Consider the following 19,503-nt stretch of genomic DNA (forward strand, 5'->3'; position numbering starts at 1 on the left):
AAAGCGATGGAGAGAGGGGGAGAAAGGAGGAGATGGGAGGGGGGATAGAAACTCTTCCTTTGCAGCTGGCCCTCTCCCTCATTTGTTGCTCCAATAAGCAGTAATTAGGTCCTGAGCTAATGGTGTCAGCTGATCTGCTGTTTTTAGGCTAGACCCAGAGGAATCTCCATGGAAACCCTGCTGGAGTCGTCCCCCCACCTGGATGCTTCGTGCTCCTTTCCGCCACCTGGCTGCCGCCGGGCCCGCTGCTACCTCCTCCTGCCTCTAACCTGCCGCCTGCAGCATGCGCACTGCCCCCGGGATCCCTAAATGGGACAATTCTGCCCGTGACGTCAGAGCCCAGCCGTCTCCACAGAAACTTTTGTCCCATTGGCCAATCAGATAGCTAGGAAGGGGCCGGGGAGGGGAGGGGTGGGAGGAGAGGGGAGTGGGAGGGGTAGGGGTGAGGGGAGAGGCGAGAGGTTTAGTGTGTGGAGCTGCTCGCGCTGCGCCCGCCCGGGCTGTCAGTCCCGGCTCCAGCCGCCGCGAGACCTTCCCGGGGACGCGCGCACACACAGCGCACCCCCTGCACACCGCACACCCTCGTTCCCTCGCTCATACACACGCACACACTCAGCTTGGCCAAGAAGGAGCCACTGACCATTTTGCAAGTGCCGGGACCAGCTGCGGCGCGGTGGGCACCAACACTCTGCTTTCCCGTTCGGGGCTTTCGTCTTGGAGGCGACCACGACGAGGGGCGAAGGCCGGCTCGGATACGGACCAGGTGTCGGGCACGGGTCTGGCCCCCTTCTTGGCAGAGCCGCTCCCCGGGACGCGCGCGGGCCTCGGCAGAGTATAATAAAGAGGAGCGGCCGCGGCCGCTGCGCGAGGAGGATGGGAACTCCCCTATTTCCAGCTCTAACAAACGGACTGAAATCCTGAATGGAGGAACCCGCTGACTTCATCTGCTTGGGAAAATCGTCCAGAGGAACTCATATTTGGCTGCTCTGAGAGGTGGAGGGGGTGTCCATGACGAGGCAGGGGGTAACAGATATCTGAAACCTCCCGTATGAGCTGCAAACTGTGACCAAGCAGGGGGGAAATAATCTCTTTTATTTTCATGCAAAGGGCTTTAAGCATCTGTATCATAAATTACTTCTATGCCTTATACTCAGTTCAGCAGAAACCAGAGGAGTCCTGTCTAGGGGCCCGGTCGTTATCCCGGGGACCCGCCGCCGCCAACCGCCTGCCTTCATTTTCCCACATCCCCCTGGAACGGCTGTTTGGGGTAACACGGTCTATCCTTCAGAACTGTGGCCAAATCTCCATGAATGCTCTGCTAATTTGTGGGACTTAACTCCCAGAACCTACATGCGGGGCTGGAATTTAGCCCAAATGTTTCGAGGAAATGACATTTTAAGCCGTTTTAAAAACACGTTTTTTTTTAAAAAAAATTCATCCCCTTAAAGCAGGATTTGATAGGTTTAAAGACATGACAGGTAAGAACTTCCTCTTTCTAGTCTTTTAACCCCGGACGCAGGGAAGGTCGAAGCGGAGCAGGACCCTGGAGGAGGGAAAGCCCGGAGACCCGTGTGCCCTTCGGGGCTCGCTGGCGCTCCGCCCGGCGGCTGCTTTCGGGAGAGGCGCAGCCCTCACTCCTGGACGGCTGGGGAAGCTACTAGGGCGCGCGCGGGAGGCGGCGCTGCGCTCCACCTGCCTTGCCCCGGACAGGGCCCGGGGGCTAGGCGTCGAGGGACTACCCCGAGTCAATATTGGGATTTTTAATAAACCAAGGAATGGGATTTTAATTATTCAAAACCCAGCTCCTCTGGGTCAGATGCTGTTGGGATGGTCCTGGCCACATAATATTAAAGAGACCGATCACTGAGGGGACGAGGAAAGCGTCCTAGACATCCATTGCAATTACGAATGAACCAGCGACTTGCTAGCCCGGGACATTGATTGCTGGTGCCCAACCCGACCCTCCTCTCCTCTCCCCATTCCTCCCCCCACCCCAGGCAGCTCTGGCAGCAGCCGGGACCTCGCGTCCCTGCATTGTGGCCGGGGCTGCATTTTTCATGAGCCCGGGGTGAACAGGTGCGAAGTGCGCTGGGAGCATCCGGCCGACGGCCGGGCGCGGGGAACATGGAGAGCGAGCGCGACATGTACCGCCAGTTCCAGGACTGGTGTCTCAGGACTTACGGGGACTCAGGCAAGACCAAGACGGTGACCCGTAAAAAATACGAGCGGATCGTCCAGCTCCTCAACGGCTCCGAGTCGAGCTCCACGGACAACGCCAAATTTAAATTCTGGGTTAAGTCGAAGGGCTTCCAGCTGGGCCAGCCGGACGAGGTCCGTGGGGGCGGTGGCGGCGCCAAGCAAGTGCTCTACGTGCCCGTCAAGACCACGGTGAGTGACTCGCCTTCCTCTGTTATTTGTCTGCCCAAGCAGCCCGGCGGGGAGGGGGGAGAAAAGGGGAGCCGTGAGCTACCGTTGGCTCGTATGCCCCCCCTTCCTCAACCCCCTCCCCAAGTCGTCCCCACTCGCATTAGTCAGGCGCGTTTCCCCCACCGTTGAGTCTTTGTGGTCCTCTAGTTTAAAGCGGCAGTGCACCTCCAGAGCCGGCCGCCCTCCCCGCCTCCCGGCTACGCGACCCGCTGCGGTAGCTTTCTTCCCTGGGTCGGGCGGTGTCCGGCGTCCTCGGGGTGGGCTATTGTCCCATGTCCTTCGCTGGGCGCCTGGCGCGTGTCCCGCCGCCGCCACCACCGCGCATAAAGGCCACTCTGGAACCCCAGCCACACGCTCTGATAATAGACGATTCTGATCGATAGTCTACAGTGTCTTCTCATTGGCACAAAGCCTGAATGTGGCGCTAGTCGTGGATGTGGGGTTTCCCCCAGGACGCTATCAGGTTTTATTGTTAGACCGCAGCCTGGGAGACATGGTCAGTCCAAACGCCTTGATGACTCCCAGAGACAGTCGCCAAGGCTGCTATAAATTGTAGATAAGGTCCTGGAGATTCCTTTTCCCCGCTCTCCCCCTCCCCCATTCCCTTCCTCACTCCCCGGTTCCACAAATAAAGCAGCAGCTAGATGATGAACAACAAAGGGAGATGGGTTTGGGCGCGATCAAATGGTGTTATGTATTCGTTCCTCCTTCTGGGATGACTCTCGTCTCACGGCCACAAAGCTCTCTCAGCCCAGGCTCTGTGAGGCAGTGGCATTGATTCCCAAGTAGATCTCCGCCTCACACGGCAGAAGCCTGTGGGGCTGGGGGAGGCAGCAGCATCAATTTCCTTTATAAGAAGATGGGAACTGTGGGCTACAAGTAGGATTGCAGATCAGATCCTTAAGGCCGCTGTCTGCATCAAGCTACGGTGGGTATTCGCCTGGAGTAGGGGTGGGGGAGGGTATCTGGCATCCTTTGCATTTTTGCCTCGCTTTGGCTTTGGTTTTTCTTGAGCATTTACTCCTTCCCCCCACCCGCCTCCCTACTGGCAACTGTTCCCTGGTGCAATATTCCTGGAGGATGCTAGAAAGGAGACGTCTTGAAAGCTATTCTTCGCTCTCTAACGGAGGTACATTAAATTGGAAATATGTGCATGAAAGCCTTTTCAAAGGATTATTTGGAGGACTTTTAGGTTTGGAAAACAGTTTATGGTTGGTTTGGAAAACAGTTTATGGTTTCCCTAGGTTTGTTAAAGACGGTTGTTTGAAGGAAGTATATTTCTTTGGAAATTTATATAGAAAATGGGAAATAGAAATAAAGGTGAAATGGAAACACCCATAAAAGTTATGCGATTTTTAAAAAAAATGTACTGTTGTTGGAAGGTTTCTAGAAGATGTAAATCTATAAATGCAGCTTTCTCCTTTCACATGTGGCATTGCTAAAGACAATGGTGAAATTAATTCTTGCTTTACTAAATAATGAAGACTTGATGGGCATGAAGTAGAACTGAGATTTATTTACATCTGAAGAGTCAGAAGTCTGTTTTAGAGAATGAAGTGTTTTGATTCATTTATTTTGGAAAAACATTAAGAATCCAATTTTAAAAAATAATTTTTGTTAAACAAGTTAAATTAAAATTCAAGACAAAAGAATCGCTTTTCCCTAGGGCAATTCTTGGCTAATTAAATGAATAAAATAATATTTAAAGTATATTTATTTAATATATAATTTAATAATATATGTTTTAAAGAAAAATTTCTAGCTGGGAAGTTTTTATTTTCTTTTTTTGCATTCCTTCCCCTATGTTAAACTCTATCTCACTGTTTACCTGTCAGATAGCTTCCTTTGTGTATTGGTCAAGTGAGTCTCATAGGTTTGGCTACATTTACTGTATATGTAAATGTATTTGTCCTTATTTTAAAATTAATTAGAAACTCTAAATCATAAATTGTGTAACAGCTATAGAGGCATTAAGATAAACATGAATACCAGTTATTCAAATCAGCAATCACAGAGGAAGATACCTATTCTTTCAGTCAAAAATTAATGCAGAGTTGTTAAGAATTACTGTTAAGACATGCTATATAGAGTAACACCTGGGTTAATAATATAGTAACACGTGTTTCTCTTTTCAGTAGAGATTCCAAATATTTATGGGAGAAAATGTAATCTATCAGGTGATTTTCCTAGACAAAGATTTCTCTGTAGTATTCAAAAGCTCTACTCTTCATTCAAGACTGTTTTGAAATGTTGAAGAGGATTTTTATTCATAAACCTTCCTATTGCTCTTTATGAAATTTTTATTCTGCTCCTGACATAGTTATAGGCTCCTCCTTCTCTGAAAGGCAGCCAATCACCATTTCAATGAGTTAAAGATAAAAAGATCTGTTTTTTTATCATTTGTTTCCCCAGATCTCAAATTATTTCTTCCTTAAGAATATGTTGATCTTTCTTTTTCGTATCAGCAGTACAATCACCCAGAAGACAAAAAGTATGTTTTAATTCAAAGGCTAACTGTTCCTGAACAGTATTTTCAAGTAGACTAAGCATCATTCTAAGCTACTTGAGGTTTGAAGGTTTACAGCTTGTTTTGCTGTCAAATGAGAGAGATTTGGTCCTGATGTTGCAGTAATCCACTGCTGTTGGTAATTAGCCCCAGCCTGTCCTCCTCTCCCCTGCTCTCTTTCCCTTTTCTTGGTAGTAATGATGGCTAATTAACTACTTCAGTTTAATGAAAGAAAGGGGGCTGATAGCAACTGGGAGGTTACACTAGACAATATAGATAGACCACTTAGATTCAATTGAAACAGGACTATCTTCCAGTCTTATAGCTAAAGAAGCTTGGTTCTATCCCTTATTTCCCCAAAAGAATAGGCTTAGCTTTGTGAATACTTTTTTCCCTAAAGCCTCAATTTAACTGGTGATAAAATCAAGCAGGTAATAACTGACTTAAAATAAAAATGTCAAATATTGGAAAAGATAAACATGCCCTTTAATATTTGCCCTAGCTATGTCTAAAGCTGAGGGGACATATCTGTCACTGATGTTTAGATTACTCTGTGACTGAGGAGATGATGTTTGGTCACCAAGTAACACCATTCTGCATCTCAGCCATTTTAGGTCCAGAGTGGGACGTGTGAACACACGCGAGGCACATATGCTGTTTGTTAGTATCGCATCTCAGTTTTTTTCTGTACGATGCTATTTTGTTTCTGTGATCTTTCACTAAAGGCTGTCAGCCTTTTAAAAGAGTGAAATGAATTAACTTAGAATAGTTCTGGAAAAGATATACACGTGTCTGACATTGATCTAACAAACCGTTTGTCCATGATAATGTTGACAATGTTACTATGGTCACTCTAATTTACATCTTTGATAGCTCTGATGCAGTTTGTTTTCAGAAGCTTTTGCTCCCCAATGATGTTTTTGTTTTTTTTTTTCTTCTAGCAACAATTAGCTGACACATCACACTTAGAGTTTAAACTACCAAAACACGTTATGCGACTTGATATCTTTAAAAGTAAACTTAGATAATAACCAGACAATTCATTACACCTTTCCATCAGTAATAAGATTGATGTATGATTGTGTACTTTTTAAAAGCCCAGTGCATTGTGTAAAATAGTAGGAAATTTGATAGTTCATGTTTTTGTCATTCAGTCTTAAGAAAACAAGGTAATGTTCAAACTACATAATCAAATAATGTGGGTAATACTTTTTCTTGACTTAGGTTTGTACGGAAAGACGCGGATAATTTTTGCCGCGAATTTTTTCCTTATACTAGTCCACTAGAGAACATAAATTTTTATCAAGAAAGGAACATGTATCTTAAGTTATGTCATTTTAAAAATGATTTATTCAGTTCTGCGATCTGTGGCCTCAGATTTCTTGCTGTGTATACTGCTAATCGATTACTGTACAGTGACTAGAATGAATATTCATGGACTGGCTCATAAATAGTTACTGTTTTTGTTAGTTCTCTGACTGTAGTTTTGCTTATAAATCTTCTATGCTACATTAGTGAAAGAAATAAGGCCTCAAAAGGAGTTTCTGTACATTTCTGCCTGGCCTAACTTCATGCCTGAGACATACATCAAAGAGATTTGACCTTGATCTGAAATCAAGAAATTGAAGGTGAAGAATTGGGCAAGCTATCTGTTAGGATGTTTGACATCTGCAAGCCTCAGCTAAACCATATTCATAGTCAATGAGGTATAACCAAGTTTTCACTTATCTCCTAAACTCTCACCATGGCCATTGCTGCTGACAGCCAATACATTATTTTCCTGCATTCAAGTACTTTGGGAGATCCCTTGCCATAGTTGAAAGGAGCATTATCTTTGGGGTCAAACAGATACTGGGTATGAATCTCGACAGTGTGACTTTTTTTTTGCTGGTTTTTGTGGTTCCTTGCCGAGTTGTCGTGAAGAATAAATCATCTATGGCTAATCCCTCGCCCGGTGCCTATTTAAGTTTCTCAGGGAATAGTTGGGACCTTTACTGGAGTGCAGTCTGGCTTGAGTATTAGGGGGCAGGGAGGCTTGTGGAGATAATGTGACACTCTAAGTATATGAAGGTATCCCACACTTATTTCCTGAGACACCAGTTCTTGACTCTTCTTTAGGTTCTTCTACATCATATTAGTAACCACTGTTGTGGGGGGGCAGGGGAGGAGCCTCAGTGTTCAACACGTATATATTCCCTGTGTACCTCCTAATGAGATGCTGGGGTTTCTACTCAAGACTTTGCACTCTAGCCTCACTGCATTTGATGGAGGAAAGATGAAGTAAATACAGGGATGTGGCAGTAGAACTTTCAAGAGTTTCAATGCTCTGTCAAGATCATAAAGGCCTTTTCCTAACAGCTGTTGCATTTGCTAAGATTTTTTATACATCTAATGGCAAAGATTAAGGTGAATCTAATATGTTTCGGGTTAGATTAATTTTCATAATCCTGGGAGAACAAGATTAAAGAAACTTCGTAGCATAGATGGTAGGAATCTTGGCCTAGTGGACAGACTGTAGATTTCAGAGCAAGATTTAAGTCCTGGCTATGACATTTACTGGAACTGTGACATGGTGAAAATTTTTTTAAACACTCAGTTTCCTCTCTGTAAAATGTCAGTAATATATTTGCCTAACTAGGTTTGGATAAGAATTTTATTATATATATGTATATATATATATATATATATTCCTGACACATAGTAAACACTGAAAAAATAGAAGCTGTTATAAATGTTAGTAACAAAACAAGAATACAATGATGGAGTTATACTTAGATTTATGAAATAGAAATCAAACTGCAACAGGGAGTTAAACTACAAGGTAATTTATTAATTATGTATTTATTCTGCTTATTTCATTTTTGGAAAACAAAAATGACTTTTAAAATTTTTTCTTTTGAAATGAGATTTATTGTACGTTAAATCAGTTAATTACATTTAAACCAAAGCCAAAGTTCCTTTTGAAAGTGCATCTGTGGGAGGGATTTGGTGGAGTAGTCCCTGCATCTGTTCACACTCACCATAAAATAGTGTTTGTGAATTTTAGCCACCCAAAGCCATGACTCAAAAAATGACTTTGTTTTTATGAAAGTGATGCATTCTCATTATTTAAAAATCTATGCAAAAAGGAAAGAAAAAAGTTTAAAAGTCATGCTAAATCTTCTAATCAGATATAACCACCATTAACTTATTATAAATCTCATTTTAGATGTCTCACTATACGTAAATACCCAAATAAGATTAGAAATAATGACTGATAATTATGGAGAGACAGAAATAATTTTCCAAAGCTGGGATTTTAATTATATGCTAATTTAAGTAAAAAAAATAAAATACAATATTACAAAAATGTAATAAAAGCAATAAAAGAAAAAATGATTTTTCATTTATCTGAGTAAATGTTCCTTGGAATAAATGTTCCTAGGTATTTATTCCTGAAGTTAATAGAAAAGATTAAGAACATTAAGAGACTGAATTACATTTTTTTAACTATAGATTTAGATTTTGTTCAGTATCTTTGACTTTCTCCAATGATAGCTGAGGAAGAAGCATGTTTTTACTTTTTTCTACCTCCTTTTTCCTTAGCTCCTTATTTCTATTATATTGCATCATTATATTATAGAACATTATATTAGTATATATTTCATCATATTTAGTACATTAAATGTTATAGTTACGTTTGTATTGTCAACCTTTTTGATATTTATATTATGTAATTTTGATCCTCACAATTATTTTTCCTTTGTCCATATTTAGATGCTTATCATCAGTTCCTTTATTTAGTTTTCTTTACTTCTGAATTCTTTGATTTGAGTCATCACTTGAGTAACTATATTTCTCCATCAACTTTTCTGTAAAGGGTTGCATGAGCTATAATCTTTGAGTTTTTGTGCTTTTGTCTTCTAGGTATTTGTCCTTTGCCATTATACCCATAGGTCAATTTATTCTCTCAACTTCAAGAATTATTTACTCCCTTGTCCTTGAACTTCATTAATTTCACTAAGATGTGTCTTAGAATCCCTTGTCTCGATGTAAGCAGATGCTGTTGGTGTCTGTGCAGATCTCTTGGGATCCCTTTTACTGTTTTGATTAGAGTGCCCATTCCCTGATACTGCAGTGCTGTGGCTAATGGCTGCCATTTGCAATCTTCTCCAAAGGATTGCTCCTGTGCAATTGAAGCCCTTACTGAAGTTTCATCATCATCTTCACCCATCCCTTGGCCAATGATATCTCTTGGGTCTGGAATATGAAACCCCTGCTCCCTTGTTTCAAGCAGAGACAGAAAATTACTGAGTAATTTTCTTTCAAGAACTCCCTGTGATATTTGGCCAAATCCAGACTTCCCCTGCACATCCCTTTTAGCTCCTTTCCTGATCCTGCCTCTTTGTACACATTTTCCATTGCTGTGTAACAAACCACTCCTAATCTCAGTGGCTTAAAACAACAATTTAATATTAAAAAAAAAAAAAAAAAAAGAATCCCTTGTCTCATTCTATATATTTCCTGAGTAATTACTTTCGTGTTCACGGTTTCAGTTTTATCTGTGTTTGGTAAGTTAATGCCTTACTCCCGAAGCCCAGGTCTGTGTATTGGATTTTCTACTAGGTGTTTGCAACAAGATGTCTCAAAGCACCTCGACTTGAACCTATCCAAAAATGAACTTATCTTCTGTCCATTTTACCATCCCAGGTCCTCCAAGCTGGCAGTTCTTTCTTTATTCCCTTTCTCCATGGATGGCAACACAATGTGTTCACCCTTTGAAGCCAGAAATCTGTGTGAATCTTGATGTCTTCCTTCCCTCTCTCCTCATAGTCAATACTCTAGAAGGACTGTTTATTCTGCCATCCATCAGATTCTTACAAACCTTACCATATGATATGCCTATTGCTTGATTATATGGTAATTATCCTAAAACTTTTTTGAGGGAAAGGGTTTTATCACCACTCCGTGGCAGAATTCATGATGTGTCATTGGTATTTAGTATTCGTGGAATAAATGAAAATCACTTTCCAGCCTGACGCCACATCATGGAGCCTATTTCCCCACCATACAAGAGCAAGTTTCCTAGCCATATTGGGCACTCTTTAAGGCTAAGAAACAGGTGACGTTACTCCCCATCTAGTGCTCTTCAGTTGGCATGGTTCATCCTTAGGCAATTGCAAGTATTGAATGTAATGCAATTAATAATAATATAATAATGCCTTAACATTTGTTGAGTTTTTATAGGTTATCAGTTTGGCTAATCACTTTAAACACAATATATCCATTAATTTTCATGGTCTTATGATATTAACACTTTCCATTAAACACATGAGAAAATTGTGGTTTAAGTTATGTTGACTTTCCAAAGTCACATAGCTTATAACTGTTAGAGTCTGTGTAAGAAACAATTTCATTTGGATTCCAAAATCCTTGCTTTAAATCACTGGTCTCCAAACTTATTAAATAATGCATCCCATTGGTATATATCGTCCATCTCCCTCCCTCCCTCCCACGTGTCTGTCTGTCTGTCTGTCTGTCTCTCTCTCTCTCTCTCTCTGTGTATGCAAATCCATCCCAGTTTTAATACTTCTTCATTTCAGTTGATGTACACTCTCTGGGGTTTGCACATACCACCGTGGAAAACATTATTTTAATCCATAGTACAATGTTGCCTTCTAATAGACATTGTGGTTTGGACCTTACACTGTAGTTAAAATATCACCTCTTGCATTACAAAGGTTGTCTCTATATTTAACCAATATAGAGACTTAACTATACAAATCCACAACATTTATAAAACAATTATACACATTTGGAGTTGGTACTGAGGGAGAGATTATTTCATCATTGGCATTTTCAGGGACTACTAGTACACAGTCCAGAAAGCAGAATTGTAAAGTAGAGTGGGAGATGGGAGATGAAATTGACAAAGTGGACTGGGGTGAAATTATGAGGAAACCTCTAGTGCCACGTCAAAGTGTTTAGTCTTCATTCCGTAGTAATGACAGCTAGCAAAACTGTTTTAGTGGGGTTGTCATAATTTAGGTCATTTATGGTTAGGAACTTTTTCTGTTTCAGTGGTTAGTAGTGCTACAGAATATAAATGAGTAAAGAAGAAAAGTTAAATAGTTGCTTTTACTTAACATCTTGTCTGAAATATTGTAGTTAATTAAATATTATCCAGGTGCTAAAATCAAATAATTAAGCATTATATAAGTATAATTCGATAGCTTTATAATCTAAGTAATCGAATCATTCTTTACTGCTCTTTGACTTTAATTCCAATAAAATGTTAAAAACATAAATCTATGAAACTTAAAGAATAGATTTAAAAGCTCTTAAAAGGAATAATGGATCAAGTTGTCTTGTAATATATGTCTTTTTTTTTTTTTCTTTTGTTTTAGGATTTGAGGAGAAGTAATTGTTGACCTCTTAGTTGTTACCTCTTAAATATTGACCTTATGCACAACTACAAAGCACTCCCACTAGGGAAATCCTTCTAAAAACCTAAGTTGGAAATTTTGTATAGAATATTTATTCAAGCCTTTGCCTTTTCAAAGTGTAGTGAATGTTTCAAATATTTCTTTAAAAATGAAGGAGTTTATGCTTTAAGGTAATATTCTAAACCTTACTTCAATTTGTTTTGGGCTCAGAGTTTATGTTTCATACCTACATCCCTGTCTCTATAATTAAAGGTCATTTCTATGTCGAAAGACAAATTGGAGTGAGTTGCAATTTATAGCATTTTATTCAGGACTCCAAAAATTGCTGTAGCAAGGAAGCCAATCACAAAACTGGAAACAGTGTTGACTCTAAGTGTACACAGTCAGTTTTAGAGACCAGAAGAAGGGAGTTAGCTTGTGTTCTACTTATTGGACTGAGGTTTGAGTGTCTTATGGGGTGTGTTTAGGACAAACCGGGTTTTATTTTGTATTGGGCCAGGTGTAACTAATTTGAGGTTTGATTGGCTATCTGTATTGGCCATATTGGTGGGGGATTTTAAATTTCAAAAGATTTCAAAAGAGGGAACTCCAGAGGAAGTTCAAAGAGGAAGTAGGCACATGTGTTTTGTCTCTGAGGGGTGCCCAGGGCCTTCTCTATATGATTTTATCACCAATGGTTCTTAAACTTTTGGATTGATAGTAGATAGAATTCTAAAGTGACCTCCCAGTTGACCCTCGTCCTCAAATAATTCCCTCCACTTTGAGTGTGGGTGGTACCTGTGAATATGATGAGCATGGTGGCTTGGAGTTATATACAGCAGAAAAAAAATCCATTCCTGTGAGTGTGAATCCATGTAAATAGGACCTTTGGATGAGGTTACTTCAGTTAAGGTGTGGTCCAACTGAATCAGGATGGGTGTTAATCCTATTCCTGGAGGCCTCATAGAGAAGGCCACAGAGAGAGAAGCCACAGGTTGCAGCCAGAAGCAGGAAGTCAGTGGACTCTGGAGGAGAGAGAAGACACTGCCCTGTGCATTGCCATGTGAAGGAAAAGCCAAGGAAGCCCAAAAATTGCTGGCCAGAAGATACTGACCCCAGGAAGTGGCAAGCCTGTGAGTTGCTGAAACCCTGAGCCCAGTCATTAAGCCAACCCATTGTGTGGTCATTGTTTTAGCAGCCTAGAAACTAAAACAATGAGATCCTTCCTGCGATTATGTTTGTTGTATGGTGCAGTTGACTTTAAGAAAGGGAGATCTTGTTGGTGGGAGCCAACAGGAGCCTTTTAAAAGCAGAGAGCTTTTTCTAGCAGAAGAGAAAGTCAGAGATATTCAATGCCTGAGATTCAATGCAGAGGAGGTTCTCTGTAGTTGACCTACAGGGGGCCTCAAGTTTAGGAGCTGAGAGCAGCCCTTAGGGATGACTTCATACTTAGCCAACAGCTAGCAATAAAAAGAACCTGAATCCTAGAACCCCAAGGAAATGCATTCTGCCAACAACCTAAGGGACATTCCCTTAATGGAGCTTCCAAATGAGAACACAGTTGGTCAACACCTTGATTTCAGTTTTATGAGAACCTGAGCAGAGGACCCAGCTAAAATGAGGTGACTTCTGACTCATAGATATTGTGACCTAATAAATTTGTTATGTTTGAAGTGGCTAATTTTGTAGTAACTTGTTGTATAACGAAAGAAAACTAACATTATCATCCTGTAATGTAAATTTTCCCAAAAGCATTTGTGGAATTAAAACAGTTCCATTTTATAAAAAAGCAATTCACCAAGGTTATTTGTGGTTTAAGATATGGTTGGGAATCATGTAAATGTTCTTTGATGCTGATGCCTAATGTGTTGCCATTTTTATATATATATATTTTTGTGAGATGGTCCATAATTTAGTAAAACGTAGTTTCTGACAGATGATTTGAAATATTTTGTGACTAATGATACCTCCCATTATCTACAATTATGTGTGTGTGTATATATATATGTGTGTGTGTATATATATATGTATATATACTACTATGATTTTTCTCTTAATGTTATTTTTAAACATTATTTCATTATATTTCATCTATCCCTGAAATACAATGCAAGGTGGCTTGTAGTTTTAGCTTTTTCATGAAAGGATGGAGATCTAACAGAAGGGTACAAATATCAAAAGAGATTTTTATTCACATTATTCTGATTAATTTATATTTAAACATTTTTGAAAATTTAATACATAGAAGAAAAAGCAACTAAAACATATCAATTATTTATTCCCATTTATCAGACATAACCATTTTATAATTTAATTTTAAATAATTACTTTACTATAATATATATTTTAAAGAATATCTATCTGACATTTGGGGAATAGAATGGTAGAAAATAACAGTAATAGGTAGATCTTTTTCTTTTGTTAACATATTAAAGGAAGTACACATGATTTTTCCTTCTAAGTTGAGTTTATTTTGTTTTACTTCATTTCTCTCTATCTGAGCTTTATTCAGTAGGCTCTTATGTTCTACTCCTCCTGATTTTAATCAAGTCTTCATATGTGGTAGTTATCCTCACAGTTTTAGATTTTTTGAGTGTTTTGGAGCTGCTGGAGAACTGGAAGGTTGTGAAGGAGTTTCAGAGAATAAATTCAGGAAATTGGAACCTTAATTTTGATAATAAGAAAGAATAGCTTGTGTTATAGTTGAGGACCATTATCTCTTGTTCTTGTTAGTAGTTATTTTTTGTCCGTCTTCTTAGCTATAATATGCTTTCACATAATGTTACTTAGATATTTAAGTCTTATTATTATGTATAGTCTGTACCCATTTAAATAAGATTAGCTAACATCCTTTTGTTTTTAGAACTTTTTTATTTTGAAGCACTTTCAAACATACAGAACATTTACAAAAATAATACAAACACCATACAGAGAACTCCAACATACCCCTACTCGCCCCCATACCCAGATTCAACCAATTTTAACATTTTGCCACATTTACCATACCTGTCTGTCTTATCAATACATTTTCTGAACACTTGAGTGTAGGTTGCATGCATCATGCTCCTTGAACCCTTCATACTGCCATGCACTTTTCTGAAGAACAAGGATATTCAGTTTTGTTACACATTAAGTGCAGTTATCAAGTTTGAGAAATTTAATATTGATACAAAGCTTACCAACTATATTCTAATTTTGTCTTTTGTCCCAACAGTGTCCCTTTGAGTCTTTTCTCCTCCTTTGCTAGATCTCATCCAGGGTCATGCACTGCATTTAATTGTCATTGTCTCTTTAGTTACTCTAATATCTTTTGAGGATTTTTTGGGGAGAGGGGAATGTGTGGGGGCCGCTTAACGGGACTGTGGTGAGCCAGAGACCCCTTTTTACTTGGTTCTCAGTGGACCTGACTGCAGTTGCCAGATGGCTAGAGGGTTTTAGGGGCTTAATCTAGGGACATGGGGCAAAGCTAACTGGCATATATGGAGATCAAATGTCTAGCTTGTCATATTAGTACCATGCTCCAGCCAATCGACCTAATTAGATGAGCTTTTCAAATCTATCAGAAGTTTTTTTGGATATTAGAAGTGGGTCATGGTTCTCTTAGTGTCCTCTGCTTTCATGCTCCTTGGTGTTTATCTGAGGTCAAGAAGAGTTTTGCTATGTTTGTTTTAGATCAGTTTTCTCCATAAAAGCGACCATTACTTGACAATTCATTTAATTATTTGTTTGGTCTCCATAATTTGGAATATGTTAATTTAATACATAGAAGAAAATTTAAAACACAGAAGGTGTATTTGAACAGGTTAGGATGATAGTCACCTTGAAATACCAACCAAATGAGAATTTATTGAAAAATTCATAAATGAAGATAGCAGATGGGGCATGCTTATTTGTAATAGTGAGAAAAAAGTTTTTCCTTAAACAGGATTTTTCCTAATGTGTCCATTGCATTATAAATGACTCTTACTTAATAAAATAAATTTTATGTATAAGTATCCTTTAGCATTACTCTGTTGTCAGTACATTTAGTATGATAGTACTGTGCCCCCTAGTATTTGCATGTAAAAGAAATAAGATCACTCTCTAATTTAAACTTTAAAATCAACACAGTTTATCAGTATAGTGATATTCATAGTCACCTTAAAATGACAGAATGGCTACCAAACTTAGACTGCTTGAAAATATAGTGAAAACTCTCCTATCAGATCTCTACTGATAGTGAGTTAACAAAACTCTCCTTTTCCTCTGTACAATATACTGACTGAAGCCCATGATATGGGCAGATTCACTAACAGTAGGTTACCCTTTAGTTACTTGCCCTATGTGCACCTAAAATTGAGTTGTTTGCATAGAGTTGTGTTTGTTTTTTCTGACACTCTTTTATGCTAGTTTCATTTGTTATTGTAATTATGTGATTTAATTAAATATTTCCTATACAGATGAAATATGAACCAGAACTTTAATGCATTATATAAACTCAAAACAATGTGACTCACTAAAAATAATTGAGAAAAATGGGAAAGAAAGAGAGAAAACCTAGGAAGTTTCTGTAGATTGCTTTACAAGTAGCATCTAATTTTTCATTCTACTTTAAAGTAACCAGAAAACATAGACAGTACATTGGGTGGGCTTACCCACTTGGATGCATACATAAAGAAAAAATCTTTATTCCTTTCTACAATTTTAACAAATAATTATACATCAATATATATTAAATGACAATTTGATATTAAGGTGTGTATGTATCAACTTTTTAATTCATATTTTTATTAGAGAAGTAGGTTTACAGAAAAATTATGTGGACAATAGACTTTCCATATAAGCCCCTATTAAAATTTACATTAGTTTGAACCTTCGTTACAATTGATAAAATAATGTTATAATTGTACTGTTAACTATAGTTGGTAGTTTACATCAAGATTCCCTATTTGTGTTGTACAGTCCTATGGGTTTTTAAAAAATTTTTATTCTAGAAACATAACTAAAACCTAAAATTTCCCCATTTAACCACATTCAAATATATAATTCAGGGGTGTTAATTAAATTCATAATGTGCTACTGTCACCGTCCTTCGTTACTAAAACTTGTCTATTGGCAAAATAGAAACTCAGAACCAATTAATCGCTTACTCGCCATTCCCTACCCCCACCCGGGCCCCTGGTGTAACCTGTATTCTAGTTTCTGACTCTATAAATATGATTATTTATTCTAATTCATATCTGTGAAACCTTAAAATATTTTTCATGTTGTGTCTGCCTTATTCCACTCAACATGGTATCATCAGGGTTCATCCTTGTCGCATGTGTTAGAACTTATGTGGTTTTTATGGCTGAATAATATTCTAAAGTGTATCTATACAAACAACATTTTGAAACCCGTTCACCTGTTGCTTCTATTTTCTGCCCATTGTGAATTATGCTGGTATGGATATTGGTATAAAAATATCTTTTCAAGCCCCTGCTTTCAATTTTTTTGGGGGGGATATATCTAGAAATGACATTGCCAGGTCATATGGTAATTCTATACATTACATTCTGAGGAACTGCCAAACTGTTTTGCATAGTAGCTACCCCATTTTACATTCCTGCCAACAGTGATGGAGTGTTCCATTTCTCCACATCCTTCCCAAGACTTATTATTCCTTTTTTTTTTTTAAAAATAGCAGCCATTCTAGTAGGCATGAAATGGTATCTCATTGTGGTTTTGACTTGAATTTCCTTAATGGCTACTGATGTTTTGCATATTTCATGTGTTTGTATATCTTATTTGGAGAAATGTCTTTTCAAGCTTTTTGCATATTTTAAAATTAGGTTGTTTGTATTTTTGTTGTTGCACTATAAGTTTATATATATATATATTCTGGATATTAAACCCTTATTAGATACATGGTTTCCAAATATTTTCTCCCATTCTGTAGGTTTTTTTTTAATTTTCATAATGAAGCCCTTTGCACAAGTTTTTAATTTTGATGAAGTCCCATTTATCTATTTTTTCTTTTGTTTCTCGTGCTTTTGGTGTAAAGTCTAAGAAACCATTGCCTAATACAATGTCCTGAGGATGCTTCCCTGTGTTTTCTTCTAGGAGTTTTATAGTTTTGGTTCTTAAACTTTGGTCTTTGATCCATTTTGAGTTAATTTTTGTCTATGGTGTGAGATAGAATAAATATCGAGTTTTCCCAGCAACATTTGGTGGAAGAGATTCTTCCATACCCATTGAATGGATTAGGTACCCTTGTCAAAAATCAATAGGCCATGTGGAGGTTTATTTATGAACTCCCAGTTCAAGAGTCTATATGTCTGTCCTTGTTTTAGTATCATGCTGTTTTATTACTGTGGCTTTTTAATAAGTTTTAGAATCAGTAAGTGTGAGTCTTCCAACTATTTTCTGCTTTCTCAAGATGTTTTTTGGGTATTCAGGGTTCCTTACCCTTCCACATAAATTTGTTGATTGGCTTTTCAATTTTTGCAAGGAAGGCTGTTGGAATTTTGGTTGGGATTGTAGTGAATCTGTATATTGCTTTGGCTAGAATTGATGTCTTAATGATATTTAGTATTCCAGTCCATGAACATGGAATGTCCTTCCATTTATTTAGGTCTCCTTTGATTTTTTTCAGAATGTTTTGTAGTTTTTCATGTATGTGTCCTTTACATCCTTGGTTATATTTATTCCTAGATATTTGACCTTTTAATTGCTATAGTAAATGGAATTTTTTTCCTTGACTTCTGCTTCAGATTGTTCATTACTAGTGTATAGAAACATTTTTGTATGTTGATCTAGTATCCTGCCACTTTGCTAAATTTGTTTAATAGGTTTGTTGTGGATTTTTCAGATTTTTCTCTATACAGGATCATGCCATCTGCAAATAGGGAAAGTTTTACTTCTTCCTTTCCTTTTTGGATGCTATTTATTCTTTTTCTTGCCTAATTGAATGGGCTAGAGCTTCCAGTACAATGTTGAGGAACAGTGGTGATAGCAGTCATCTTTGTCCTGTTCCCGTTTTTTGAAGGAAAGCTATCAGTCTTTCACCATTGAGTATGATGTTAGCTGTGGGTATTTCATAGATGCCCTTTATCATATTGAGGAGGTTTCCTTCTATTAATAGTTTTCTAAGTATTTTTATCAAGGATTGCTTTAGTTTTTCAAATGCCTTTTCTGCATCCAGTGAAGTAATCATCTGTTTTTTTATCCTTCTTTCCATTAATGTGTATTATATTAATTTTTTTATGTTTAATCACCTTGCATACCTGGGATAAATCCCACTTGATTGTGGCATATAATTCTTTTAATGTGCTGTTTAAGTTTGCTAATATTTTGCTAAAGATTTTTGCCTCTATATTTGTAAGGAATATTGTTTTGTAATTTTCTTTGCTTATGGTATCTTTATCTGGATTTGGTATTAGGGTAGTATTGGTCTCATAGAATAAGTAAGGCAGTGTTCTTTTCTGTTCAGTTTTTTGGAAGAGAGTTTAAGTAGGATCAACGTTAATTCTTCTTGGAAGATTTGGTAAAATTCCCCAGTGAAACCATCTGTTTCTGGGCTTTTCCTTGTTGAAGAGTTTTGATTACTGACTCAATTTCTTTACTTGTATTGTTGTTTTAAGATTTTCTGTTTCTTTTTGAGTAAGCATTGGTACTTTTTGTGTTTCTAGGAATTTGTCCATTTCATCTAGGTTATATAATTCTAATTTGTTGGCATGCAGTTGTTGATAATATCCTCTTTTTTAAATACAATTTTATTGAGATATATTCACACACCATATAGTCATCCAAAGTGTACAATCAGTTGTTCACAGAATCACCATATAGTACTGCATTCATCACTACAATCAATTTTTTGAACATTTTCATTACTCCAAAAATTAAAAAGAATAAAAATAAAAATAAAAAAAAAACACCCAGAAATCTCATACTTCTTTTTCCCCTATTATTCATTTACTTTTTGTCCCTTTTTATCCACTCTTCTGTCCATGCTAACCTGTACACACCAAGCAGATCTCAACCCCTATTCAAGATTCCATGTAATTATGGTGTTTGAATAAACTGACCATTCAAGTTAACTTTTATAGCATGCTACAGAAAATATAGATTTTGCATCAAACAAACATCTCTTCCTTTGGTCTCACACAGAAGTTGAAGTTTTAAAACACAGTCAATTTCATCCTTTTC

At 38.2% G+C, this 19,503-nt stretch overlaps 1 protein-coding gene across 7 annotated transcripts in view; it reads left to right on the top strand.

Annotated features, from left to right (window-relative positions):
* The first annotated feature begins 650 nt into the window (after positions 1-650).
* Positions 651-19,503, top strand: part of NOL4 (nucleolar protein 4) — a 422,358-nt gene continuing 403,505 nt past the window's right edge. For 3 of the 7 annotated variants that reach the window (XM_037806256.1, XM_037806259.1, XM_037806260.1), the window contains exon 1: positions 2,125-2,388. In XM_037806256.1, coding sequence (XP_037662184.1) covers positions 2,125-2,388 — 264 coding nt within the window. Of the gene's footprint in view, positions 2,389-3,249; positions 3,356-3,515; positions 3,557-19,503 lie in introns of those variants that run through there. The other 4 variants (XM_037806264.1, XM_037806258.1, XM_037806261.1 and 1 more) reach the window with 3 other exon arrangements.

This window comes from Choloepus didactylus, chromosome 16, assembly GCF_015220235.1.
Source record: "Choloepus didactylus isolate mChoDid1 chromosome 16, mChoDid1.pri, whole genome shotgun sequence".
NCBI lineage: Eukaryota > Metazoa > Chordata > Mammalia > Pilosa > Megalonychidae > Choloepus > Choloepus didactylus.